This window comes from Zootoca vivipara, chromosome 10 (genome assembly GCF_965207765.1).
Source record: "Zootoca vivipara chromosome 10, rZooViv2.hap1.1, whole genome shotgun sequence".
NCBI classification, from domain to species: Eukaryota; Metazoa; Chordata; class Lepidosauria; order Squamata; family Lacertidae; genus Zootoca; species Zootoca vivipara.
The window spans coordinates 54,049,413-54,077,273 of record NC_142593.1 but is presented as its reverse complement, the minus strand read 5'-3'; the positions used below and the strand labels follow the sequence as shown (position 1 = coordinate 54,077,273).

At 47.1% G+C, this 27,861-nt stretch overlaps 1 protein-coding gene across 2 annotated transcripts; it reads right to left on the bottom strand.

The window, feature by feature from the left end:
• Positions 1 to 938: 938 nt before the first annotated feature.
• On the bottom strand, positions 939 to 26,465 carry SKOR2 (SKI family transcriptional corepressor 2). 2 transcript variants are annotated; one of them, XM_088652871.1, is made up of 8 exons: positions 24,308 to 26,465; positions 24,063 to 24,235; positions 20,873 to 20,936; positions 20,346 to 20,420; positions 9,312 to 9,377; positions 8,759 to 8,857; positions 4,748 to 4,815; positions 939 to 1,001 (listed from the first exon to the last, which is right to left on the bottom strand). In XM_088652871.1, exons 1-8 carry the CDS (start codon positions 26,463 to 26,465, stop codon positions 939 to 941), a joined length of 2,766 nt encoding a protein of 921 aa, XP_088508997.1. The 2 variants fall into 2 exon arrangements, with proteins under 2 accessions (XP_088508997.1, XP_088508996.1); XM_088652870.1 differs by having other exon boundaries at positions 24,063 to 26,465.
• Between the last annotated feature and the right edge of the window lie 1,396 nt (positions 26,466 to 27,861).

The window sequence follows — 27,861 nt, the reverse complement described above, 5'->3', positions numbered from 1 at the left end:
CGAAAGCTCATACCATAGCTGTCCTTGCACCCTAGTGGAATTATTTTCTGGTGCAGAAAATGTTTCAAGGGATGCCTTCAAATCCTAAAAAAGCACCGAGGTGATCTATGGAAAAGCGAAGTGTGTGGGTGTCCCCACACTCACATGCATGGAGGGAAGAAGTGACCGAGGGGACGGGCAGAATCAAGCAGAAAGAGATGGCACCTCTGAAACATTGGCTCAGTTGTAGGACCTAGCTAAGCTTTGAACTTTTGGTTGTGTTCTTGGGGAGCTACTGTAAGTTATTTTGACTTGTCCACCTGAGCGTTCCTAGATAATCTGCTTCCCTTGTTTTAAGAACTAGCAAGAATAGAGGTCATGAAGTTCATGTCGTGAATTTAACATCCACAGTGCAATGGTCAATTCTGACATGAAGATGCTCTTTGTGACAATCCCCATGACATGCCCCTCCTAAGGTTTTATGACAAAAAGGCATTTTTGACCACATTCCCTATCAAGCCGTCCTTTTCCCTCATCCTCTCTTTCTAGTTTGTTGAACATCAGGTTTGATAAAAGAGTTTTGGTGGACTCAGAAGGTTGCACAGTAGTTTGTGACATTTGGATCAATTGTAGTTTTTCTGAAATTTTTCAGAATCAATATGGCAGATTAACCCTTTAGCCATGCATGCCAGTGTAACCTCCCATGGAATAAGGGGTCATGATTCCTCTTCCACTAGAACCACCACCACAGCTGCAGCTAGCAGCGACAAAGGCTTAAAGTATATTTCTCCTGCCTTGGTAAGGCTCCTGGGAACTGTAGTTCACCCCCTACGGAGCTACAATCTCCAGCATCCTTAACAAACTACAGTTCCCAGGATTCTTTGCAGGAAGCCATGTGCTTTAAATGTGTGTTGGGCACACAGCCTCAGCCCACTCTAGACTCCCACTCACCTTGCCTTTTAGCTTTTGCTGAGATGCGTGCCGAGTTTTTCTTTCCTGATCAAGCTTGCTGCATAGGGGATCTGCAAAGATATAGAAAATGCCTCTATGTGAGGAGGAGATGTCGAGGAGGAGATATCAATCAGAGACAGGGCTTTAAATCAAGGCTAAGCCAGATGCTTCCCAGGTGATTCTTACAGGAGCCCTGTAAGGCAGGCAGGTATTTTCGTCAGTGTATTACAGAGTATGTTAAGGGGGGGGGGGAGAGAGTGGCTTTCTAACAGCACAATTCTATGCATCTTTTCTCAGAAGCAAGCCCCACTGAATCAATGGGGCTTGCTCTTAGCTTAAAGAAGACCCAGGAATTTGGTGGGTCAGCTGAACTCCACACAGAGACACCAGCTTCACACGTCACGTTCTTCCTTGTTGTGGGACGCTTGCCACAACATAAGCGAACTAAGCAATTTACAAGGAAGTAATTGCTAAAAACCAAAACTAGCTAACAATATTGAGTGGGAACATGTGTGGGATGAATGAGTAGACCAAATTGTCACTTCTACCTCAGAGGGAGAAAGAAAAGGTTCTCTGAGGTGAAAAAAAAAATCCAGCTTTCCAAATTAAGAGTTCCCTGGGAAGAGGGATTGATTGTTAAACCACTCTGGGAAATGATAGCTGTGGGAAAGGAACAGGAAACTCCTAACAACTCACAGCACCTTTAACAAACTTCACCCCCCACAATTCCTTGGGGGAAGCCACAACTGTGCTTTCAATGTGTGCTGTGAATGTGCCCTTTTACCCAGAGTGAGCTCATTGAGATTAGTGGGCATGGCTAACTTAGGCCCGTTAATTTCAGTGGGTCTACTCAGAGGTGTAGGAAGGTCAGGTGGTACCCGGTGCGGAAAATTTCTTGTCGTGCCCCCCCCCCAACACATTGATTTTATTATTGCCTGCAAAAATGGTTTTACGTTATTTCATATTTTCTTACAAAGGAATGTGGATTCTGAGCCCCTGAGAACACATAGGCGACTCTGGGCAGATACTTAAATCTACAGGATGGATTGTGTTTTGGCTTGTGTTGTTTTATTTATATTTATTGTTTATTTATTTAATAAAATTTATTTTTAAAAACCTGCAAAGTGGCTTAACCAAAACAAAAAACAAAAAAATCACCACAGCAGTAAAAGCAAGAAAAATTAACAACCCTACTTTAAAACATACAAAAGCTAAAATATTAAGATTAAAATTACTTCAACTTCCTAAGCATCTAGGTATGCTTGCCTAAAGAAGAATGCTTTTAGCAGGTGCCCGAAAAGAGTCTAGCAAAGGCACGTGCTTTGTTGAAATTTCAGCCTTCACGACATAGGAAAATGGCCAAATAAACAGCTATTTTCGTGGAGGAGGGTCAAGATATTAACCGATATGCATGAAATTTCATATGTAGCTGTATAATCCCTAGAGTAGTAAGATAAGACCTTTGGAGCAGGCTTTTTTTTTTTAAAAAAAGAAGTTTTTTATGAACCACCCTAGTCACCCCATGATGGCACCTGTGGAAATGCTGTTTTTCCATTCTGCACTTTCTACCTCTCACACTAACTCCACCCAGCATTCAGCCCCGCTTCCCAGTTGTCAGTCATTATTCCACTCCCTCTGGGAGTTACTCCCTCATAACCATGTCCTGCACTGCACCCATGCTCCCCAGAACGTACACAGTCCAATGACTGGTTATTTATTACATTTATAGCCCATCTTTGTGTCCAATGAGCTCAAGGTGTTCCGTGGTTCTCCGCTCCCCAATTTTGTCTTCACAACAACCCTGTGAGGTAAGGCTGAGAGACAGTGTCTGGGCTTAGGGCCACACTTCATGGCTGCGAAGGGATTTGAACCCTGGTCTCCCAGCTCTCAGCCCAACACTCTAACCGCTACACCACACGGGAAGAGATCGTTCCTTGCAAGAAGTCGTCCTCATATGCAGCCTCACCTCATGTTCATTGCCTGCTTTAGTTTGAGAGCATATCATTTCCTGTGGCAAAGGATGTACAGGGGAGGAGAGAGACTGTCTTGCCAATTTCCCAATTATTGGGGAAGCCAAGGAAGTCAGTTGCTCAGGAAATCGTAAAAAAAGAATCTTTAAAAGTCCACGGTGGACAAAAGCTGAAAATGAAACCTTATTGATCCAGGTTTTTTTTAAAAAAAAATATTGCAAGCTTTAAACTCCCTCCTCTGCTGGAGGGTGTAGTAATAAGGTGGAGGCAGAAGGGGGCGCTGGGAGATTGATATGTTGCCGAGAGGAAATTCTAGCTGTTAAGTGTTCCCATCAACATCGGCAGACTGTTTAGAATTACAAGGTAAACTTCATTATGCTTTCTGGGTTGCAGAAGACTTCTCCTGCAACTTGATGATGACCCCATCCTAGAACAAATCAGTATTGCACCTACTGATTTAACTTAGCAGCAGATCAAACAAGTGGTTCATCTGATTCAGCACTGTCTACAATGACTGGCAGCCACTCCCCGTGGTTTCAGTCAGGGGACATTCCCAGCTCTACTCCGGGAATGCTGGGGTCCTTTGAATTCAAGGCAGATGCTCTACCACTGAGCTATGACCCTTCTGATGTGTCCTGTCCCCCCAGTTTCCCCACTCTAAAAGTCCACCAGCATTCTGTGCTCACTGGCCTCGCTCAGTTCTCATTGGGTTTTAAGTCCACCCCCCTTCTCATATTTACCTGGAACTTCTGCAAAGCTTTGGGTTCAACCAGAGCTCGTTTGAACCATCCTCTTTTGCTTTGTGCTCTTTTGGCTACATAAGGATCTCCACGCTTGGAGAATGGAGCTCACTATCCATGTATCCATGTAAACCACAGAGTCTAGGGCTTGCTGATCAGAAGGTCGGCGGTTCGAATCCCTGCAATGGGGGTGAGCTCCCGTTGCTCGGTCCCAGCTCCTGCCCACCTAGCAGTTCGAAAGCACATCAAAGTGCAAGTAGATAAATAGGGACCGCTCCGGCGGGAAGGTAAACGGCGTTTCCGTGCGCTGCTCTAGTTCGCCAGAAGCAGCTTTGTCATGCTGGCCACATGACCCGGAAGCTGTCTGCGGACAAACGCCGGCTCCTCGGCCCATAGAGCGAGATGAGCGCCGCAACCCCAGAGTCGGACACGACTGGACCTGATGGTCAGGGGCCCCTTTACCTTTATCCATGTATCAGAATGCTTTGTACACAGAAGGGGTCTCAGGTTCCTATGCTCAGCCCACCTCAAATTCTTATATGAATCACTTGCCTGCCCACCTTCTTAACCATGTTTCCAACTTATTTAAGAGATTATTTAAGAGGAGGACTGCCTGCTGAGGGACCCTGCCCTTGCCTCTTTCCACCTGGCTTGGGGTGGGGCCTGACAGGCTTCACAAGGATTGCAGCTGCTTTTAAATTGTTTTTAATTTTTATCTGTGTTGTTTTAAATGAGACCATCTTGGCTGTGAGCCCTGGAAGACCTGCACCCTGCCTTGCTGGCCTTTTCCCATCTGGCCAGTGGGAGAGTGGAGTGCGGACTGACTCCAGCTACAAAAACTGAGGCTGTTGAACAGATTCTTGGGCTGGGGTATTGTTTACGGGGGGGGGGGGTGAGAGAGCTTGTTGCTGTTATTGATATTATTGCTGTATCTTTAGTTTTAGATGTTATGGTTTCAACTATGGAAAGGCGGCATGCAAATAAAATGATGATGATGATGATGATGATGATTTCAAAAATTGAAGTGAGTTTAAAAAGAGAAGAGAAGAGAAGAAACCACAATAGCACATAGAGCTTAACATTTTTTAGCAGGGAACACTCTCTTACAATTTGTAACTGTTGAACCATTTCTTCTCTGTAGGCCAATTCCCGCTTCATCTGGTCTTGAAAATTATCTATGGGGGGGGGAGAAGAAGGAAGGTCCATTAACAATCATTACAGGGCAAAATGACTTTTTAAAATAAATAAATAAATAAAACCAAACCAGTAGAATAGAAACACAACATTAAAAGTTTGTTATTCTGATGTATTGCATGAGTGGGAACGATCTGCAGATCCACTCTGCAAGACAAGATGGGATTCCTTCATTCCTTCACCAACCCTTGGAATTCTGTGTGGATTTCCACATGCAGAAGGCGGAATGAGGGATCTAGATGTGACATCCTGTCCGGGCTTGGCAAAGATGTCTGGATCCAAGCAATGGCTCTGAGCACGGTTAGCAGCACAACTTCCACCTATAGCTTGCAAAGGCCGAAGGCATCCTTAGCAATGGTCTGAGCAGACTTCTCAGGCATAGTGTGGATCTGAATTCAAAACTTGCCTTTCATGAAGTGTGAAAAGGCAAGAGGAACCTTAATGAAACACCCAAGTCTCTCCCCCCCCCCACAAAAAATCTTACCCTTTTGGTTATTTATTTCATTTGCAAATCATTTCCCATGAAACATCTCAAAGTGATGTAACAGTAAAAAACATAACAATTGCATATATAAAGGCAATTGCAAATCCAATACGGATACAGATCAGGATTAAAAAGGAAAACCCCATGATCTAGCCAAAGCAGGCCTGAAACTCGGAAAATTAGAATATCGCATTTATAAGCATATGCATTAATCCTTTATCTCAGTAGTCTTCAATCTTTTCAGACCCACCTTTTACCTAACATGCATTTGGGGAACCATTTCATAATCTTTTACTATATATTTGTATGGTGGTAGCACTCCTGTTGCAACCCAGTTTGGATCAGGATGTGGCCTGGGTCAAGGCCACCAGTTGAAGACCAGTGCTTTATCTTGTCCCTCAAATTCCCAAATGTCCAGAATTTGCCAAACTGCTTTGGGGATTAGCAGGCAGAATGGGCTGTAAGTGATGTTACAGGTGCTAGCCAATAGACCTACCACCATACATGGCATTTCCCTGATATGCTGGAAGCTCACAGAAAATTCAGAGCTCATCACTCCAGGGCATGAAAATATCACTGTGATATCAGGGCGACAACACCACCCTTATTAAATAACTTCAGCTGCACTTAAAATGTTCTGCTCGTCTTCACCCACAATGCTCTGCACACTAACTTGAGTAAGATGGACCGGGAACTCAATCTGTCCAGAACAAAGCCTCATGAAGTTCTACAGGGTTTACTTCCAAGTAAATGTGTACAGAATTTCAATATAATTGCAGCAGGATCTCTGTCCGTGTAAATGCATATAGCATCTGGCTGTAAATACATGCAAATTTATCCACACTTAATCCTAATCTGGGAGTAGGTCCCAACCAATTATGGGACTTGCATCCGAGTCAATACTCTTAGGACCAGGCTGCAAAACTATAAAGCAGGCATTAAATGTCCCCACTCCATAGTTGTTTATAGCCTGGTATTTGCGTTCTATTTTAATCTGGAGCAAAATTGACCACTGCTCTGTGGTGCATCAAGACCACACATTCTTCAAGCTGGCGAACGCCACTGCCACCACTTCCTTGGTCAGCAGCGCACAACTATCCATTTTCATTCCGATTGTGTTTTGTGTGGTTTCATTGCAGGCTTTAGTTACATGAAGGGGAGGCAAGTCTTAAATTTTACTGTGGTACCAAAAGGAAACATGGGGGAATGCAGATGGCTGAATGCCAAGCTGCCACGATAACGTTACCTGGCAGGTAAGATAATGTACGACAGCGCTTTGGAAACCAGCCTTGTTCCCAAGCTCTTTGAACTGCGGCTGTTTGTTGTTGTCGTTTCTTAAACTGTTCTCAGTTTTGTTCACTTGGCATTGCTGCTTTTCTAAATTGCACATACTCTTTTGAACTACGTCAATTTGGTTTTTAGGTACTTTTTGTACTAGAAAGGTATGATCTAAATTAAGGCGGCGATCCTATGGCAAGATGCACTGGGATGAGCAGCTTAGGACGCAGTGAACCTTCAGCTCAGCCAGCAGGTTCCCAGCTCAGCTGGGGTTAAGTCCCCAACCTGTAACATTTCTTTGTACTGTACCAGCTGTGGTGGTGACTGGTGCCCATTGGGGACAGGTAGGGGAGAAAGCTGGGAGGCGGACAGTAGGTGGTGCCAGAGTTAATCACAGGTGGAGCTGGCTAATTCCAGTCTTGTCGCCATCCTCTTCCCAGTTGAGTACTACAAGGGTGTCAGGAGTCAGCCAGCAGTAAATCACACTGTTCAAGCTAGAGTTAACTCTTTATTAGCAAGAACATGATCTGCACAGACTTGGTGGCATGAGCACAGCAGCTCAACCCCAGCAGGTCTTGCCCCCATGAATCAGTTGCTGAGGCTGAAGGTCTCCACCTCCTCACAGCCACTTAAGTCCCTCCTCTCCAGGACTTTTTCCAAGCAATCGGAGACTGTGCCTGCATGAAGCCAACCTCTCCTCTGCCTTTTTTCATGCCTCTTCTAGTTTTGGGAGACCAGAGGGGAGGGGAGCTTGTCATAGCAAGAGGAGGTGGCACCCATGCCTTTTCACAAGCCTGACCCATCTTGGCCTCCCTCCTCTCCTGCTTCAGCTTCTGCCTCTGATTCTGGACTTCTTTCTGCCACAGACTCTCCCTGCTCACTAAGCCCTGCTAGCTCTTCAGCTTCTAACACCTCTTCTTCCCAGTCTTCTTCCCCCCCCCTTGACCACTCATTGTTGTCCCACCACCAATTCCCAGGCTCTAGGCCTTCTTGCTTTGGTGGTTCCCCACCTGGTTCCTCCCACCATTCCTCTGCGTCCAACCAGTCCATGATACTGAGGCAACACTGAGACTAAGGAGGAGGAAGGTGACCAACATCACCACCCCTGGACTGGCTGTAGATAAGAAGTATGAGCAATCTATCCAGAAGATAATTGTATTTCGAGGAGATAGTGCTCTAACATGGTTATCATTCCTGCTCCTGTTTGCTTCCCCCTCTCGAAGCTCTGTGATGGTTGAAGAACAGCCTTTAATGCTCTAATCCAGGCATGTCCAACAGGTAGATCGTGATCTACCAGTAGATCACTGGACGTCTGCGGTAGATCACTGGTAGATCATTGGCTCCCCCCAAAGAAGCTGAACAACGGTGGCTCCCCTAAAAAAAGCTCAACCTCCTCCCTGAAAAAACTCAACAACTTTGACCCAAACCCTCCAAAAATGGGCCTTCCTCCTTCCTAAACAAAGCTCAACAACTTTGACTGAACCCCCCAAAAGGGGGTAGATCACTGCCAGTTTTTAACTCTGTGAGTAGATCGCAGTCTCTTGGGAGTTGGCCACCCCTGCGTCTAATCTGTTGGAAGGGAAGGAAGTGATATTGCTGGGTACCTTCTTTTGATATTGGACATTGTTTCAAGAAAGTGAGGAATTGGGAGAGGTGGCTAATGAATAATCTGCATGTAGCTAGTAGCACTAGCCAGTCAGGCAAGTCACACAGGCTAACAGGTTAGCTACCTATACATAAATCAGATTACTTTGGGCTGAGTTCTGAGAAGCTCGTGCATGAACTGACGGCCACGGGGCCGTGCAACCAGAGACTACCTGGGGGAGTCACTTTGCTACTTCCTGAGGGTTTCCAAGTGGCAGCTTGAAGTGCTTGCTTAGTAATGTATATATTGCTTGCTGTTTAGAATAAAATCTTAAATCTTCTCACTCACTTGGGTTTTGTATTGCCTTGGACCTCTTTTTAAAAGAACCGCCTTGCATTTGGCAAGACACCAGGCAGGTAGGAGGCTGGTTGAGGGCAGAATGAGCTTGGTGGGGCCTATTTGCCCCTAAAGTAACACCCTCTTCTGGTACTAATCGATGCTCTTGAGCATTATTCACATACACTTAAATATACAGAGATAAAGTAAGAAAAATTAATAACAGAAATGTTTGTCTTACTGAATACAGGAAAAGAGGCGGTTCCTTTCAGGACCTGGAATTCCTGTTCCAGCCGCCGCCGCAAGTCTATCTGCTCAAACAAGACCTTCTGAAGTTCTTCTAGACCAAGAGGAAAGGAGATATTTTTCTAGTAATCAGCTGAAATAAATCTTGAGAGTCTGCTTATCCATGCAATCATTATTACAAAGACTTGTCTGTGTTGGTGGTGGCAATTTAAGGGTGTTCATGGTGAAAAGTCTTGCTTAGGCCCAGGATAGATTTTGTGCAGAAATCCATGAATATAAATCAATGCAATATATTATTTTAAAGTATTATAGTACAGTGTCATGTATTGATTGATACATATGCATTAATCTCAATTATAGCCACACAAAAGGCCCATATATTATTCATATGTTACTTGTCAAGCTTAAAATATGGTGGAGAATAAAAAAAGACAAGAAAAGAAAAATCCCCTCAATTGTCTTTGTATTGCTGCTAAAACAAAGGGCCACATGGCAACGATAGATCGAGAGCTATTTATCTATATATAATTTCTCTCTCTCTCTTTTACCTTTTCCCATGTTTTCGACATCCTTTTTCAGAGAATGAGGTGAATTGGTTTCCTGTATGGGTTCACCTTAATGAAGAGAGGAATATAAAGTTATTGATTTATACGTATGCTGCTTCTTATCAGATGCAGAGGTTCATTTTGAATCCTCATCAAATGGCTGCGGTGGGGGTGGGTGGGGAGAGATATTACAAAAAGGATTTTATGGCACCAGCAAATGCCTAGACCCCCCAGCCTTTGTCCGTTCGAATTTAGCCAGAGATCTGACTTGAGAAAGACGTACGTATATTAAATCTCAAAGTGAAGAAATGCCACTTTTTTTTTAAAGTATCTGTTCACCCTCCTTTTTCTGAAGGTGTGCAGAAAAGAATATCAGAGCTTGAAGTGGCATAAAGTTGATGAAGCCTCGCATCCCAATTTTAAATGCAGTTTTATATTTAACTAAAATATTTACAAACCACACTTTCATAGGAGATACAGCAAGGCAGCATACAATGGGGGAAAAAACAGAGTAATAACATTGGTTAAAAACTCTCTGCATCCTGCCAATAACCCTGGTTGGTACAAACATTTCAAATTCCAAATGAGAGAGAGCTAGGTAAAGGGAAAGGGACCCCTGACCATTAGGTCCAGTCACGGACAACTCTGGGGCTGCGGCGCTCATCTCACTTTATTGGCCGAGGGAGCCGGCGTTTGTCCACAGACAGCTTCCGGGTCATATGCCCAGCATGACTAAGCCGTTTCTGGCGAACCAGAGCATCACACGGAAACTCTGTTTACCTTCCCTCCACAGCAGTACCTACCGGTATTTATCTACTTGCACTTTGACGTGCTTTCGAACTGTGGTTTAGACCGTTTTTTAAAAGAAACAGGCATAACTCCCACCCAACTATGATTGGCAAGGAGTTCCACAGGACAGGGCCTGCTGCACTAAAGACTTCATCCCTGGTAAAGGCCAAATCAGAGGCACAGAGGACCAGCCAAGAGAGAGGAGGGACTACAACAGGGCCTTATAAGAGGCAGATTACAGGGTGAGTACTGTCTGAACCAGGGATAGCCAATGGGATGCCTGTTGAATACTGTTGAACTCCAACACCCATCAGCCCCAGCTAGCATCCCAGCCAGTGGTCAGGGATGCTGGGAATTGTAGTCCAACAACATCTGGGAACCAGCACATTGACTACATCTGTCAATACAAGGCAGCTCTATAAACCGTATACACTATTCATGCTCAAAATTGTTGGTGTACAATAATTTTCAAACAAATGTATAAACCCCATCTTACAGGATGGTGTATATACAGGTAGTGGTATATGCAATATATTTAGTACACAGTAGTATATCTAATATGTTTAGTACATACCCCATATACTATTAGTAGCAAAGATGCTGATTTCAGCAGGCATTCCAATATTACAGCATTAACAAATTGTTATCTTTATTATATTGTTGGGTCACTTGTCCACCATATAGAGACAATCATAATAGATAAATTGTCTAAATAAATAAATGAAATCACAACAAATGACCTACAGTATAGATCAGTGATGAGCAACCACCAGCTTAATTCAGGCTTACAGTAATTCAGTCCAGAAGGTGTCTTAAACTGCACAATGCCATTTTCCTAAATCCATGTCCACCTGTTGTATACTTGATTTCATATAAGTATATCAGGAGGTTTTGAGCAGATAAAGATACAGATCCCTTCTAAAAGTGGGGTTTATGCCTGCAGACACCAGTGCCTTGATCCACGTGGGCACCAATTCAAACTGTGTTGACAGTGGAACAGGGGTTTGCAGACACCACCAATCAGCCGGTGAATGGTACTGGCAAAGCCCTGAGCCCTTACTTGCATGGTTTGATTTCAATCCACACAGGCAAAGGAGAATCCTTCACCTGATGTCACAACAAGGTCAGGTGATTGCCCAGGTATGTGACCCCACCCACCCATCAAAATGCCCTGCAGGGGTTTTGGGGGCAGCTAGATCCTGCTTGCTGACAAGATAGTCACTCGATTAAATGGAAAATGGAAAACATTTCATCAAAAGCAGGAAGAGCCGCACGCCACAGTTTAACATGAAGTAAACTCATTGATGTAGACTGATCTTCTCCAATCCTCTGGCCATTGGAGAAGATCAGTCTACATCCCAGTCCCAAAGAAGGGCAGTGCCAAAGAATGCTCCAACTACCACACAATTGCGCTCATTTGACAGGCATATGTCAAGAATGCTTTGATGGTGTTTCCTGCTTGGCAGGGGGTTGGACTGGATGGCCCTTGTGGTCTCTTCCAACTCTATGATTCTATGATTTCACATGCTAGCAAGGTTATGCTTAAAATTCTACAAGGCAGGCTTAGGCAGTATGTAGACCGAGAACTCCCAGAAGTGCAAGCTGGATTTCGAAGGGGCAGAGGAACCACAGACCAAATAGCAAACATGCGCTGGATTATGGAGAAAGCTAGAGAGTTCCAGAAAAACGTCTACTTCTGCTTCATTGACTATGCAAAAGCCTTTGACTGTGTCGACCACAGCAAACTAAGGCAAGTTCTTAAAGAAATGGGAGTGCCTGATCACCTCATCTGTCTCCTGAGAAATCTCTATGTGGGACAAGAAGCTACAGTTAGAACTGGATATGGAACAACTGATTGGTTCAAAATTGGGAAAGGAGTACGACAAGGTTCTTGGGCTCCTTGATCACTGCAGATGGTGAAAGCAGTCACAACATTAAAAGACGTCTGCTTCTTGGGAGAAAAGCAATGACAAACCTAGACAGCATCTTAAAAAGCAGAGACATCACCTTGCCGACAAAGGTCCGTATAGTTAAAGCTATGGTTTTCCCAGTAGTGATGTATGGAAGTGAGAGCTGGACCATAAAGAAGGCTGATCGCCGAAGAATTGATGCTTTTGAATTATGGTGCTGGAGGAGACTCTTGAGAGTCCCATGGACTGCAAGAAGATCAAACCTATCCATTCTGAAGGAAATCAGCCCTGAGTGCTCACTGGAAGGACAGATCCTGAAGCTGAGGCTCCAATACTTTGGCCACCTCATGAGAAGAGAAGACTCCCTGGAAAAGACCCTGATGTTGTGAAAGATGGAGGGCACTAGGAGAAGGGGACGACAGAGGATGAGATGGTTGGACAGTGTTCTCGAAGCTACAGTACCAACATGAGTTTGACCAAACTGCGGGAGGCAGTGGAGGACAGGAGTGCCTGGCGTGCTCTGGTTCATGGGGTCACGAAGAGTCAGACACGACTAAAGGACAACAAACTCATTGAAACATGCAGACTTAAATTAGCTGTGTATTAAGTAGCTCTGTACGAGATTAAAGACAGTAGGAAGAAATCAGAGTGCTCTATGTAGGCTGAGAATTCCTGGGTTCAAATTCTTGCTTAGCCATGAAGCTAGACAACAACTCTCGACCTAACCAGTCTATAGATGGCATATAAATAATAAAATTATTATTATTATTATTATTATTAGGCTGCTGGGTGGATAAAATAGGAAGATTCTATACACACCTTTCTGCGCTCTTTGGAGAAAGGGCAATATATAAATAAGCCAATGTCATCTGAGAATATTAGATGATGAGATATTATTAAAACATGAACTTTAGATTTGTTGATTTTTCTATATATTTACAGGGAATGGTTTATTCCTAGTTTCCACTGATCAATGTACACTTAAATCTGCCCTTTGCAGAATCCTATTATTGCGTATGATGCATATTCAATAGTGACATTTGTGATCTCTTCTCGATATTTATTGTAGTAATGCAATTGTAAAACCAGATGTCTCCAACACGCTGCCAGCATTTCCATTATGCTCAGAAACATGGTTGCTAAACTTCATTCCAGGATGTTGTGTGCGGAACACAAGGTCACTGCCCGGTGCAATTTTTAAAATTCAAAATACAAATACAAATAAAAGCTCAATGCTGCAGGAGAAAAGGGGGTGCTTATAAAAAGCAGTGGAATTTAGCTGGCGTTTGTACAGTGGAACCTCGGGTTGTGGACGTAAGCACGTCCGCAACCCGCAGTGTTCGTAACCTGAAGCGCTGCATCTGCGCACGCGCGTGACGCTATTTGGCGCTTCTGCACATGCGCAAGCAGCGAAACCCGGAAGTAATCCTTTCTGTTACTTCCGGGTTTCCCGCAGTCCGCAACTTGAAAACACATAACCCGAAGCGTTTGTAACCCGAGGTACCACTGTATATTGTTTTTTTGGCTGAGAGGTGAAGGAAACTACTAGCAACCCCCAACCCCACCCCATCCCTTGACTTATGTTCATGATCAAACAACTTCATTTACAGGGGGCCTGGAACTCCAAGTTCTAAAGCAAGCATCCAGACCTCGGCCCGCCATATGTTTTGAGACTACATCATCCCTGACCACTGGTCCTGTTAGCTAGAGATGATGAGAGTTTTTAGTCCCAAGACAACTGGAGGGCCGAGTTTGGGGGTGCCTCTTCTAAAGCATGCCTCTACCCATGGACTTCTATGGGCCTGGTGAGTGGCCAAGCTTAGGATCACTTTATTGAGTTGTACTTTGGGTCAGGGCTTGTTTCAGAAAGCTGGAGACCATGGAAGTGTATGAAGGCGCCTTCAACAAGAACCAGAGCATCAGTCTATTGGGCCTAGCACTGTTGACATTGGCTGGAGATTGAGCTTACGAACTGGACTTCTGCTCATATAATTATGGAAAAGTGATGTGTGATTTGGTGCTTCTGTTACTCTCCACAAGTTTCTAGCCTTGCAATGGAAGTTATGTTGATGTAGGGTGCAGGGTTTCTTTCTGCAGGGAGGAGGAGTGATTTAATAAACCTCGCAAGAGGGGGGACATTTTACAGGTTGTCATGTTGGCTGCAAATAGAAAATTCCTTCCAGTAGCACCTTAGAGACCAACTAAGTTTTGTTATGAGCTTTCGTGTGCATGCACACTTCTTCAGATACCACGAAAGCCCATACCAATGACAAACTTAGTTGGTCTCTAAGGTGCTACTGGAAGGAATTTTTTTTAAAAAAATTGTTTCAACTATGGCAGACCAACACAGCTACCTGCCTGCAAATAGAGACCATCTTGCCCGCGGCAAAGGTGCCTTGCAGATGTGCTGAATAGTAATTTTGAGCTGGTGTGGGACCTCTATAGACATAAGCAGCACTGGGGGGCGGGGGCCAAGTACAAGAAAGTTCTTCGCCAGCCCCACTCATGTGCAATGTCTGGATTACAAGTACAGATTGCAAAATAAAAACTTTTCTCACTTTGGAAAGATCATAAACTCAGAGAAAACATAACTTACTACTTCATCCCGCTGTTCACCCCCCTAACCACCCCTCTCCATATCAACAAATATTTATCTATTTACAAAAAACAAATATACCGTACCTTCCATGTATAAGACAAGCTTTTTCTCTTAAAATATAATGTGAAAAATTGTGGTCGTCTTATACTTGAGTAGTGCCTTGAGGGGGACTTGGGTTTGGTTACGTGCATGAGCCGGAGATTGTCAGTGGCTATTGGTTGTTTTAATGGTGGCTGCAGCAAGCTGTGTTGTTGATTGGCTGTTGCTGGGGCAATTGGGCAGATATATGGCGTCTTCTGCCAGAGAGGGGTCCATCAATTGGAGGCTTTAGCAATCTGTACTAGTGGCTTTGTAGGTCAGGAGGGTGAGTGTTTTTCAGTAATTCCCCCTAAAAAGGGTGGGCTGTCTTATACATGGGGGCGTGTTATACAAGGAAAAATATGGTATTCAAATAGCTCAGCTGGTAGAGTATGAGACTCTTAATCACAGGATCATGGGTTCAAGCCCCATGTTGGGCAAAATATTCCTATGTTGCAAGGGTTGCATTAGAATCATAGAATCCTAGAGTTGGAAGAGACCACAAGGGCCATCCAGTCCAACCCCCTGCCAAGCAGGAAACACCATCAAAGCATTCTTGACATATGCCTATCAAGCCTCTGCTTAAAGACCTCCAAAGAAGGAGACTCCACCACACTCCTTGGTAGCAAATTCCACTTCCAAACAGCTCTTACTGTCAGGAAGTTCTTCCTAATGTTTAGGTGGAATCTTCTTTCTTGTAGCTTGAATCCATTGCTCCGTGTCCGCTTCTCTGAGCAATGGATTCAAACTACAAGAAAGAAGACTACTGGTCCTGTTAGCTAGGGATCATGGGAGTTGTAGGCCAAAACATCTGGAGGGCTGCAGTTTGGGGATGCCTGCCCTAGGATGTCAAGAAGAAGGGTAAGTTAAAGCATTTCTCCTTGGCGCACCAGTTTTCTGTGTGCAGGGAAGTTCCTTATTCTTCTTATTAGGAGCTTTCAGAGAGATGGGCCATTGTACTGAAAGCTAGGCCTCTTGCTGCAGTCTTCTTTCCATTTGACCAGGACTGGGACTAAACACACTCTGAATAAGCATGTCTAGAACTGAAGTATTAATGAGTCAGGTATATAAATTGCGATGGTCTTGTCTGCTGTTCTAACCAGGCACTATTGCACCTTTTATAGTTCCTTAGGGTGCAGCTACCAAAGTTGCAGAAATATCTGGCATCACTTTTAATCTGACTGCCCTATGCTGTTCCTGTGAAATTACATGTGGTCTCTAATAACTGGCTAAGGAATAACATGCGAAGCTTCAGTTGCCCCTGTGCATGACAAGGCCTGCCACAACCTGGAAAAACCTTCTCCGCCTACCCCGATTTGGCAGCCTCACTTTATGTCTCCTGCTGCATATCCCAACAGCAGGCTTGACACACAGCAAGAAAGGATAACCATCTGTGAAAAGGAACAGTTTGCTGGTTTATGCAGCCAAAACTGCTGTTAAGGGCACAAGAGCAGGCATTTTTTTCCTGCTGGTCACTTGGTGACCTTTTTGCTTTCTGGTGTTAGGGATGAAACTTAGAGTAGCAGGATCAGCAGTGGCCTTAATCTGATGCTCTTTTTCCACTCACAATTAACCAAGGAAACCTGCTCGTTCTCAGTACATACTTCTGCAGAACTGGTGGAATCCATCATAGTGCTAAGGCAACCCTTCCATCTGTGCGAGGATTTCCAATTGCACAGCAATAATGTTCTCCCTCTCTTTCCTCGCACAGCCCCTAGATCTACTCTGGGGGTTCCCCTGATGTTCTGGAGCACATACAGGAGGGGGAGAGGGGCGAAGCCCTATTGCACAAGCAGAAAACCTTGCGCTGATGGGACGCATTAGTAGAATGCTTCCCTAATGCATCCCATTAGTAGAATGGCATAATCCATGCTAGCACATAAGTCAAGGAAGCCTGCAGGCAAAAGAGGCCTGCCAGATCCACAGTGAATTAAGCCTGCCAGATATGAGGCAGATCCACCTTGGTGGTTTTTGCAGGGAACCTTTCAAGATCACTGTTTCAAAAACAAGCAAGCAAATGAAACCTGTTTTATTTATTGCCAGAACTGGGTGCAAACTGAAGGCATTGTTGCCCCTTTTGGGGGATTGAATGTGCCATACCATCTATCTGTCTATCTATCTATCTATCTATCTATCTATCTATCTATCTATCTATCTATCTATCTATCATCTATCTATCTATCTATCTATCTATCTATCTATCTATCTATCATCTCTCTATCTATCTACGATAGGTGCAGTGACAGACTTTACCATTTTGGGTGGAAAAACAGAAAACACATCCCCTATTGGCGATCAATTTGACAACAAGGCACATGAGGGAAGGGACAAATAGTCCCAGAGGCTAATGTGGGAGGTGATTCTGCCTTAATTATTATTATTATTTTAATTGAAAAGTCTCCATTTTTACTCATGCCACTTCCCTTCTTGGAAAGACAACAGCACTTTCCCCTCCTGCAGTCTCCAGGAACAGACCAGAAGCACATAGCACCTAACGGCAGAGGCACAACATTATCTTTCATAGCTAAAACCCCCATGAGTTTGCCCAATCCTCTTTCATGGCCACCCAGGTTGGTGGAGATTCCTGCCTCCTGGGGGATCAGATCACACAGTATTTTCTTTTGTCTGTCATGAATTGCTAGATGCATGATTGCTAGATAGTCACAGACATGGGGGTTCTGTGATGTCATAATAGAAACATAATCATCTCCTTCCTGTAACTGCACACTATTCTTCTAACCTGCAATAGTTGTCTGTGAGCTCTCCTCCAGGGAGCACACTCAGTTTTGAAATGGAATATGGACCTTTGTAACATTTAAGGATTATTGCCTGCCTGATTTTCATCACTGTAACTGTGTATCTGAAGAAGTGTGCATGCACACGAAAAGCTCATACCAATGACAAACTTAGTCGGTCTCTAAGGTGCTACTGGAAGGAATTTTTTTATGTTGAATCCTGGCAAGACTTTTAATGTGAGTCAACCTTGTATATTCTTGTTTACCTAAGCAGCCTGAGAGTGATTTATTTGTTAAGAGGGAAAGATTAAAAGGGAGAAGATAATCCAAGTTTTCCCAAGCCAGGCATCCCCAAACTGCGGCCCTCCAGATGTTTTGGCCTACAACTCCCATGATCCCTAGCTAACAGGACCAGTGGTCAGGGAAGATGGGAATTGTAGTCCAAAACATCTGGAGGGCTGAAGTTTGGGGATGCCTGGCCTAAGCATCCTTGGATATCATAATTGTTCTAGAACAAGCATAGGCAACCTTGGCTCTTCAGATATTTTGGAACTACAACTCCCATGATCCCTGACCACTGGCCCTGTTAGCTAGGGATCATGGGAGTTGTAGTTCCAAAACATCTGGAGAGCCAAGGTTGCCTATGCCTGTTCTAGAAGGTTATGTAACCCTGTCCCAAATAGCTTCTAGAGATAAGCTGCACACGGATGGTGACATTAGTCTGCTGAAATAATTATTTCCATTCTCACACAAGTGAGAAAAAGAGGAAGGAACATTAATATATAAAATATCCTCTCCTACTCATCTAGATCCATCCAACAGTCAGAGGGGAGGTGGGCCAGGATGTGACAAATAATGAATAAAATTGACTGTCTCACTGAAATCACCAAGTCCATGGTGGCAGTCAACATGTTGCCCTGTGGATGTTGTTGGTCCAATCCAACTCCCATACCATTGACTATTGGCCATGCTGGCTGGGGCTAATGGGAGCTGAAGTCCAACAGCAGTTGGATAGCACCATGTTGGCTACCCTGACCCAAAACATACCGATAAGTCCTGCTGATCAGATATGGGGTCTGCTTAGCTCAGTGGCCAGCAAGCTGCTTCTGGGAGGCCCATGATCAGGGGACGAAGTTATCAGCACCCCCTCCCACTGCATGTCCCCAATATCTGGTATTGTAAGATATACTGCCATTGATTCCGGAGGGTTCACCTAGCTGCTGTGGGCTAAGAATAGTTGATGGAGTTGAACTATGGCTCTTGAAGGCTTATGTTTTATTAGTGTTTCAAGGTAGTACAAGATTCTTTTTTGTTTTCGCTGCAACAGACTTAACACAGATGCTTCTCTAGAAAACACTCTTTGTAGTACTTTGGAGCCAGAAATCAGGAGTTTTCTCTCTTACACACACACACACACACACACACACGTGCACAATGCAGGGATGTGGGACTACTTTTCTGTATCTACACATCTCAGTTTATCTAAATTTTCTCCAGCGCAGGAAGCCAAGAATCGTACAAAGCTTTCTTAATAACTTGCTCCGGAATGTATTCCTGTTGGTATTGGGCTCCCTGGTGGGCCATTTCATAATACCCTGGAAATAATCAAGCTAGATTATCCCTTGCCCCACTCCTAATATCAATTTCCCTTTTTATCATCTCTTATTCACTTTATTTAAAAGGCTATTGTTTCCCCTCTCTCCTTCGTTCCAAAGTGGGCTTTTAAATCATGTGAAATCCATTTAAGGAAGTAGGGTTTGCTTTTGTTTTTTCGCAGTGGAACAAGCATATAACCGTGTTGGATCACTTTGGGATCATATATATATATATATATATATATATATATATATATATATATATAGTCAGAATTGTGCTGGCTGCTATTATATAAGGTTTCTGCAGGATCCCATTTTCTCCATCAGTTCCCACTGCACTTGCATCTCTCTCTCTCTCTCTCTCTCTCTCTCTCTCTCTCTCTCTCTCTCTCTCTCTCTCTCCAAGGCTTGCTCTCTCTGTCTCATTTGACAGGCAAATTTGCAGACATAGCCTCGGGATAACAACCTCGTTTGACAGTCAATTAACCGTGAATAGTCAAAGCCAAGACAGTTTGCATTACATAAATGGAAAATTAGATTCCCTTTTCTCTCTCTCTCTCTCCCTCTCCCAAGAAACAAAAACCCCTTTCCTTATAACCCTCCCTCGCAATAGGCAACTTAGTATCAAAACTTCTAATCACGTCTTTCCCTCCCCCCTACGCCCCCCCTCAAACCCCTTGGAGACATTTAGCAATCAGTAAAAGGTGGTTCCATTTAATTTGTATAATGTAATTTTTGTCAATGTATTATACATTTTGTGTAGAGATCATTATCACGGAGATAATATAAATGTTGCCATGGATCTCATAAAACACCTTTAATGTCTCTCTGACAGATATTAAAAGCAATAAGCTGTGATCCTTTTTAATGGAAGGTTTCAAAGAGAACATTTCAATTATTGTCATTTTATGTTTTCTCTTCCCTACCAGCCTGCTGCATTGTGTAACCCTGCTCCATTCCTGAAATTCCCTGCTGAAATATGTCCAGCAATTAATAACCTTATTGCTATTAACACCTCTTTGCATTTTTCCCTTAGTTATTATATCTATCTGGGACCGTTGTTTATTTTTACCCTTCTACAAAATATTCAGTCATTTGATTAGGAATTTGAAGGCTGCAGTCTTACGCACGCAGGCTCATAGCTGCCAAGTTATCCCCCTTTTTAAGGGATTTCCCCTTATGCTGAATAGGCTTCCTCGCGAGAAAAGGGAAAACTTGGCAGCTATGCGCAGGCTTGGGAGGAAGCCTGACAGCGGGGCTTACTTCCGAGTAAACACGGGACGGGTCGGGCTGCAGACCTGTGCACTGATTCCCCTGCACTCTGAGCCTACCTGCAATACTTCTCCAGAAATCCCCTCCTGGATGTTCGGCGTCTGTGATGAAAAAATTGTGTTCCTTGCTCTTCTCTAAACAAACAAACAAACAAAAAAACCCGAATTAATTATTATTATTTGCAATATTGCAAAGCTCCTTGGAAGGAACACCCCCACCCCACAAACCTGGGAGGGGAGTAGATACAAGCCAGCATGCAAGGAAAGGAAAACGTGTTGTATGTGGCATTGAGAACCTGCTAGCATTTGTTAGGAATACCAACGACCAGTATTTCTTAGTAGTTGCTGGTAACAGTCGTGTTAACTTGGCTGATTAAATGTTCGAGGGGATCGATATCTAGTCCGGTGTGATCTGACACAAGCACGCACACACGTGTAGTGTCTGCGAAAGGATCTGCGGTTCAGCAGCCACCCACATTCCTAAGGACAAATCCGGATCTGGGCCCGCAATTGCGCATTTGTCCGTTTCCACAGCGCTCCCGGGTCTGCCCCGGCGTGAGAAAGCAGCCAACGGCTCCGTGTCTTGCCTGAGAAGTTGTTGTCTTCCTTCGCCGACGCGGCAACCTGGTTCCCTTCCTTCCCTTTTTGGACCTAGCACGACCAGAAACAAACAGACAACCAGGAATTAAAAGCCAAACCTAATGCAATCGATGAGCAATTAACAGGAAAGGGAAAGCAAACGGTTTGCAGCGAGCAAGAAAAATAGAGCAGGAGAAACAAACGCGGGGGGCAAACATGACGACCGGCGATGCTTGTCGGATCCCTGAGATATTTTTTTTTATTTGAGGGGGGGGGGGAGACACACACAGATGAATAACATCCACAAACAAGTCTATATAAAGGGGGAGGGTCACATTTAAGTATGGTTGCTGGGGGGGGGCAATAAAAGACACCATGGATTTCAGCGAGGAACCCTTGGACTCAATTGAGGCTTACTTTCGAGTAAGCAGCGTGCATGAGTTCTGGTTGCGCGGATCCTAGCCGGGGGCAATCTAAAAGCCTCGTCAACTTCAACGCCTCCAAGTGAGGAGACGTTGTCTGTTTTTGGACTACAATTCCCATCATCCCTGACCACTGGTCCTGTTAGCTAGGGATGATGGGAGTTGTAGTCCCAGAACATCTGGAGGGCCTACTTTGGGGGTGCCTGGTCTATACTGTAGAATCATAGAATTGTAGAGTTGAAAGGGACCGCAAAGGTCATTTAGTCCAAACCCCTTGCAATGCAGGGATCTTTCGCCTAGTGTGGGGCTCAAACCCACGACTTTCAGTCTGAGATCAATAGTTTTATGCTCTACTCCACCTGAGCTACCCCAGGATTTATTTCTGTTGGGGACAGAAAGCTGGGCTTCGCGGCCTTCAGTGGAACTGATCCAGGAATGTGTACCCAAGTCTGTGTTCCTCAAGGCGCTTCCTCGGGAAAAGTGCAGTTGGAATCAGTGGGTCTTGATCTCAGGGAAATGGGTGCATGGAACCAGACTGATCCCAGAGAGGTGATCCGTCCTCCTTAACAGGAGAGCAAGCTAAGGATTGCCTTTAGCTCTGTGTATCAATCTTTTAAAGCACATTCGCTGCACCTTCTTTCCCCCAAAGGATTCTGGGCGCTGTAGTTTACGCCTCACAGAGTGACAACGCCCAGCAACGCTTAACGAACTACAGTGCCCAGAATCCTTTGAGGGAAAGGTGCAGCGAATTTGCTTTAAAGGTACAGTGTGTATGCCGACCGAAAAAGAGTAAGTGCTTATGAAGACCTGGTTATGACAAACCCTCGGGACCCGCAAATTGGGACCCACTAAAAAGTGGCGAGGTCCCCTCTAAACCAATTTATAGTGCAATTCTTTATAATACCTTCCCAGAGGTAAGCCCCGCTGAGTTCTATGTGATTTCCTCCCAGATATGTGTGGTAGAGGATCGTGGCCTTAATTTCTACGGGTCACTATTCAGGGCCGTGTACATGTTGAGACTTTCCTTAGCTATTGATAGGCAGACACGTTTCTCGCCCCTTCCCCCCACCCCAACTTGGAAGTTGCATACAGTACCCATTACGACTAGAACTCATTTATAGACTTGATTCCGCAGGAAATCCCCATCTTAAGTCAATGGCCATCTCGACGTCTTGTGGCAGCGAGTTCCAGAGGTTAATTAGTCCGTTTGATCGCTGACATACTGAGTCAAGCCGCTTGATCTCGCTCCAGTAAGGAAGGACTGGGAGAGGCTATTTCGGACCGAGGTCTCTCCCAGCTCTGTCAGGAGATGCCGGGGATCGAACCAGGAATCTCCCTTCCTGCAAAGCAGATTCCCTACTGCTGAGCCATGTCCTTTCTCTCTTATGAGAGAGAGAAAAGCTTCTCTTTCGGTGCTTCCTCAGCACCCTTGGGTCTTATTTTCTAAACCAAAAAGCTCCCTTTCCGCCTAAGGGAGTCGCTCCAGACCTCTAGTCATATTGGCTGTGATTTACCCCAACTCTAGAAATATCAAAAAATAAAATAAAATTGAGGTGTGGCTATCAGAACCCCGCAGAATCTCTTATGAGGGCGGGTCCTGAGCTGTAAGTAAAAGGGCATGGAATGGTAGCCCATGTTAGTCCTTCTCCGAGTAGACCCCTTGAAATTTAATGCACAGGGCCAATAACGTCGGTGAGTCTGCAGTGGATCCTGTTACAAGGCGTGCACTGAACTCAACCAACTTAGTTTCCTGTATTCTAATGGCACTAGAGCACTTAATTCTCACAGACAATACATGAGGTATTTAAGCAGTTTCTGGGCTCTGCTACATTTCAGGTGGCTCTTCATACTACTGTACTACTAAAAATGACTAAATGATCGTGATAGTAATGCTCCTGCACATAGAAAACTAGCGTTTCAAGAAGCTCCCTCCCTGCCATGCTAGCTTTCTGCGTGAAAGCCATTGGTTTAATTATTTTATATGCAGGGGAGCATTCTGTCACCTACTCCCTTACGCCTTCAACCTGAAATGGCACAGCCCAGAAACCGATTTGCCATCTCATCTGCCGGCGGTGAGAATCCAGTCAACTGAAGTGAGGCACAGACAAGTGATTTTGAGACTGAGGCGGGTTGTGCGTCGTGCTCGGAGAGGCATCGGGTCCGCCTGTAGCTCTTAGGGGTCCTGAAACCTGTGATAGAGCGCGCCTCCCCGCCCACCCCCCGTTGGTTTTTGTATGCGACCCTCAAAAATGGCAACGCGCACCCGCCTCCTTCGAAGAAGCCCAGTTACGGTCGAAGGAACTGGTGTTTCTTTTCTTCTTCTAAGGGAGACCTTATTATTTGGAAGCAGATCATTAGGAGCAAATATTGGGCGAGAAGCCGAGACTGGGGAGGTGTTTAAATGTCTCATTGGAATCTATGAGGCCGGGAAAGGGCCGGATGGTGGCCCCCGTTTCCTGAGCCCCCTTCCCCATGCCCCCTCCCCCAAAGATGTGCTGGGGCGTAGGGAGGGGGGAGCGCCAGACAACAGCCCCGCGCCACCCACAACTGCTTGAAAATGTCACGGCCAGGCAGGCGCTGCCTTTGGAGAAGCGGGAGAGGCTCGCCCTATTTCTCGCCAATTCCATTTCCCTGGCTCTAAAGGGGCGGGGCGGGGGCCCTGCGAAAAGACCCTCCTCGATCCATCTTCCTCTCCCCGCATCTGGAAGCGACTCAGCCTAGAGGTGCATTTCAATAAAAATAATTGGCTTGAAGGAGCCTAGAGGGGGGTATTTACATCTTTGTAAGGGGGCTGCGTCGCCTGCTCCTCCGCTGATGGATGGGGCGCTGGGCTGCTCCCGCCGCTGCTTCCTCCTCCTTTCGGAGGGCAGGTGGGCAGAGGAAGAGCCGGAGGAGGGGGAGGCGGCAGCAGCAGCTGCTCGGCATGGGGCGCCCCCGACTTCTCCTCCTCTGGAGCCGGCCGGCAGGAGGCCGCGGGGTAAGGCCCCGTCGGGGCGGCGGCCACTGCAGAGGCTGCCCCGCTCGGCCTGTCCCGGGAGGCGCCCTTGTCCGTCAGCCCCCGGCTCTGCAGGTAGCGGCCGGCTCCCCCGACGGGGTCCACCACCTCCTGGTCGTCTTCCTCTTCCTCCTCCGGTTCCTCCTCCGGTTCCTCCTCCTCCTCCGGCAGTTTGTGGCTCTCAACGTCCACCTCCGGCTCTTCTTCTTCGTCTTCTTCCTCCTCCTCTTCCTCCTCGCTGCTCTCCTCGCTGGGGTAGCTGCAGCTGGTGCCCCCCGGGGAGAGCAGGCGGTGGCCGGGGGGCTGGAGGGGGCGTTCGCAGCCCCCTGGCTCCCGCTCGGGGGGAGGCAACAGCAAGAGGGGTGGCGGCGAGGAGGAGGAGCGCGGCGCCGGGTGGTGGTGGTGCAGCTTGGCTAGGCTTTCCGAGTCCTCTTTGCCACCCACTGGACGGAAGGCGCTGGAGTGGTGGTACGACGCGCCGGATTTGCCCCGCGGCTGCCCGTCCAGCAGGTGGGGCTGGTGAGGCGCCGAGCCCCGCGACCCTCCGCCGCCGCTGCCGCCTCCCTCCGCGGGAGAACATGCCGCTTCACTGCCGTCGAAAGCCCGTGGGTCCCTGCCGCTGCTGCTGCCGCCTCCGCCGCTGGCTTGTGGGGCGGCTGCGGCGGGCGGCGTGCCCAGCCCGGCGGCTCCCCCTTCGCTGCTGGCGTCGGCGAGGTCCAGAAAGGCTTGGCGCAGCAAGCTGGGGCTCTCCCCGCCTAGGGCGGTGCAAGTGGGCGGCTGCGGAGCGGGCTGCAAGTACGTGGGCAGCCCCGGGAGCGCCCCCGGGGTGCGCGGCGGCCAAAACATGCAGAAAGGCGGATAGAAAGCTGCGGCCGCCGCCGCCGCGTCTTTCCTAGTCCCGGGCCAGAAGAGCCCCGAGAGGCCCGCTCCTGCCGTCGGGGCACCACCTGCCGCTTTGTGTCCCGCGGGTCCGCCTTGCGCCCCAACGCCCAGCCCCTCTGAGTCCTCTTTCTTGTGGCAGAGGCTGAAGGCGGCCGCGGGGAAGCCGTACGGGTGCGGGAAGAGGCCCCCGCAGCCGGGGAACTTCTGCAGGACCCCCCCGAAGGAGGAGCCCTTGCTGGGCACCGGGATGACCGGGTAGTTCCTTTGCGCTTTGCCGGCGCCGCCGTGCGCAACGGCTGCTGCAGCCGCCGCGGCCGCCGCCACCGCTTCCTGAAGCTCCTCTTCGTCGTCGAAGCGGCCGCGCTTCTGGTGCAGGTCAGGGGGCGGCGGGGGCGGCGCGCCCAGCAGGTGCGGGCTGAGCAGGCCTCCTCCGACGCCCACCACCGACGCCTTGACGGCGCCCAAAGGGTGGCAGTGAGGGCCGGAGCCCCCTCCGCCGCCGCCGCCGCCCCCTCCAGGGTGGTGGGCGTGCGAGGCCTGCGGGAGGGCCCTCTTTCGGCTGCCGCCGTTGAACATGGCCTTGACATCCTCCCAGGCGAAGACCAGCTCGTCCTGCGGGGTCTTGTCGGTCAGCTTGAGGTGGCGCCGCCAGGAGTTGAAGTTGGCGGCGTCCGGCTGCGTGTACTTGGCGTCGGGGGTGCGGTGCGAGTGGAAGATGAACTTGTTGGGCGAGAAGTACATGCTGCAGTAGCTGCATTTGATGCACTTGGCCCGCGAGCTGTTGTAGCGGGCCGGGATGAAGCTGCCCCGGCAGCCCCAGGCGCACTCGTGCGACACGTCGAAGGCGAAGTTGTCCGGCAGCTTGGGCGGCCGGTTCTCTCCCAGGAAGGACTTGCAGAGCCTCTCGGCTTCCCTCTTGGTGATCATGCCGCAGCGCCTCGACGAGATGGGCATGGCGCCCGCCCTGCGCAGGATCTCCAGCTGCACCGGGGTGCACTGCACGCACGTGATGCCCAGCGCCACGCGACGGTTGTGGATCTCGTTGTAGCTAAAGTTCTTCAGCAGAGTGTTGGAGATCTGCGCCAAGCACAGCCGCTCCTGCCCGTCGATCACCAGAGACACGATGGGGATGCCGTACAGGATCACCTGGCCCACTTGGTTGGGCTTCATGGCGCCCGGGTGAGGAGGGCCGCCGCGTGGAGGCGGAGGGGGCGGCCCCTGGCTCAGCGAGTCCGACGGGAAGGCGTTCGACGAGGCGGACAGGAGGAGGTCGGTGGCGCCTGGCAAAGGGCTGCTGGCCATGGTCCTGGGCCCCCCGCAGGCTCCCCAGCAAGCTGTGGGAGAGAGAGAGAGAGAAGAGAGCAGGCCATGAGGACTAGCGCCATCAAGCGGCTGAGCGGATGCACCGTCTGCCCTCTAAATCGATCGCTTAATTGCTTGTGCTTTAATTAATGTGCAAATGATCAGAACCTCAATATAGGTGCTTTTTTTGACACCGAAAGAACATTTAACAAGCAAAAGCAGTTGCTTAAGAGGCCATCTTCAAGATTTTGGTTTCATGCACCATATTAGTACAGGAATGTACCACCTTCAGAAGAACCTCAGAAAAGAAAAAGGGGAGTCATTTGTTTGCTGCCCTATTGAATAAAAAACGGCTTATGGCATTAAAGTTGGCCTTTCCACCATTCGCAGTTAAGGCTGCGCAGCTGGACCCTGTGGCACTTTTACTCAGGAGGAAGATGCAAAAGATTCAATGGGATTTACTCCCATATTTGTGTGCGCGCATGGGCATATAAATGCAGCCATGTACTGTATCAGCAACCCTATAGGTTTACTCAAAAGTAGGACCTGCTGAGCTCAATGGGACTTACTCTCTGGTACCTCTGAGTAAGCCCCATGGAACTCAGCAGGGTTTATGTGCGAGTCGATGTGCAGAAGCCGACTTTGCACCTTGATGAATCTGCTGGTGAAATGGATGTGCAGCCAACCCTGTGCCCACTTACTCAGGAGGAATGAGCCTGATTGCTTTATTCAGCTAGCCTGATTCATAGCCAGGTGTGTCTAAAACTATAACTTCAGGCTCGTAACACATTTGAGAAGAGAGGTCTTGCTAGCTTGCTGAAACAAAACAACACAGAGCCTTAAGGCACATTGAAGACCAACAAATTTATTGTGGCCACCTTGGGTGGATGCATTGCATGTTTCCAACGGTGCACATCCAACCCAATCTCTAAAACTGCAGAGAATCCCACCTTCCTTCTGTTAATCCCAGGTGCAAGCAAATAATTATGCAGGGCATGGAAGCCTGCCCCTTGCCCCTAGCACTGGAAAATCTGCCCAGCTACCCCTCTGACAAACAAGGGACTGCCCTTTTTCTTTCCTGAGGTTCTTCTGAAGGTGGTACATTCCTGTAATAATATGGTGCAAGAAAACAAAATCTTGAAGATGGCCTCTTAGCAACTGATCTTGCCTGTTAAATGTTCTTTCGGTGTCAAAAAGGCATTTTGCCATTACCCATAACCTTTTCAGCTTTTCCACAAAATCGTAAGGACTAGAAAATAACTTTGAAAAGGGAAAACACACACACACACACACACACACACACACACACACACTACCCTGTACCAAATCTAACCTCACACAAAACTGTAGAATTGCTGCAATTAATAAGTTATAATAAGTAATTTTCATTGGATGG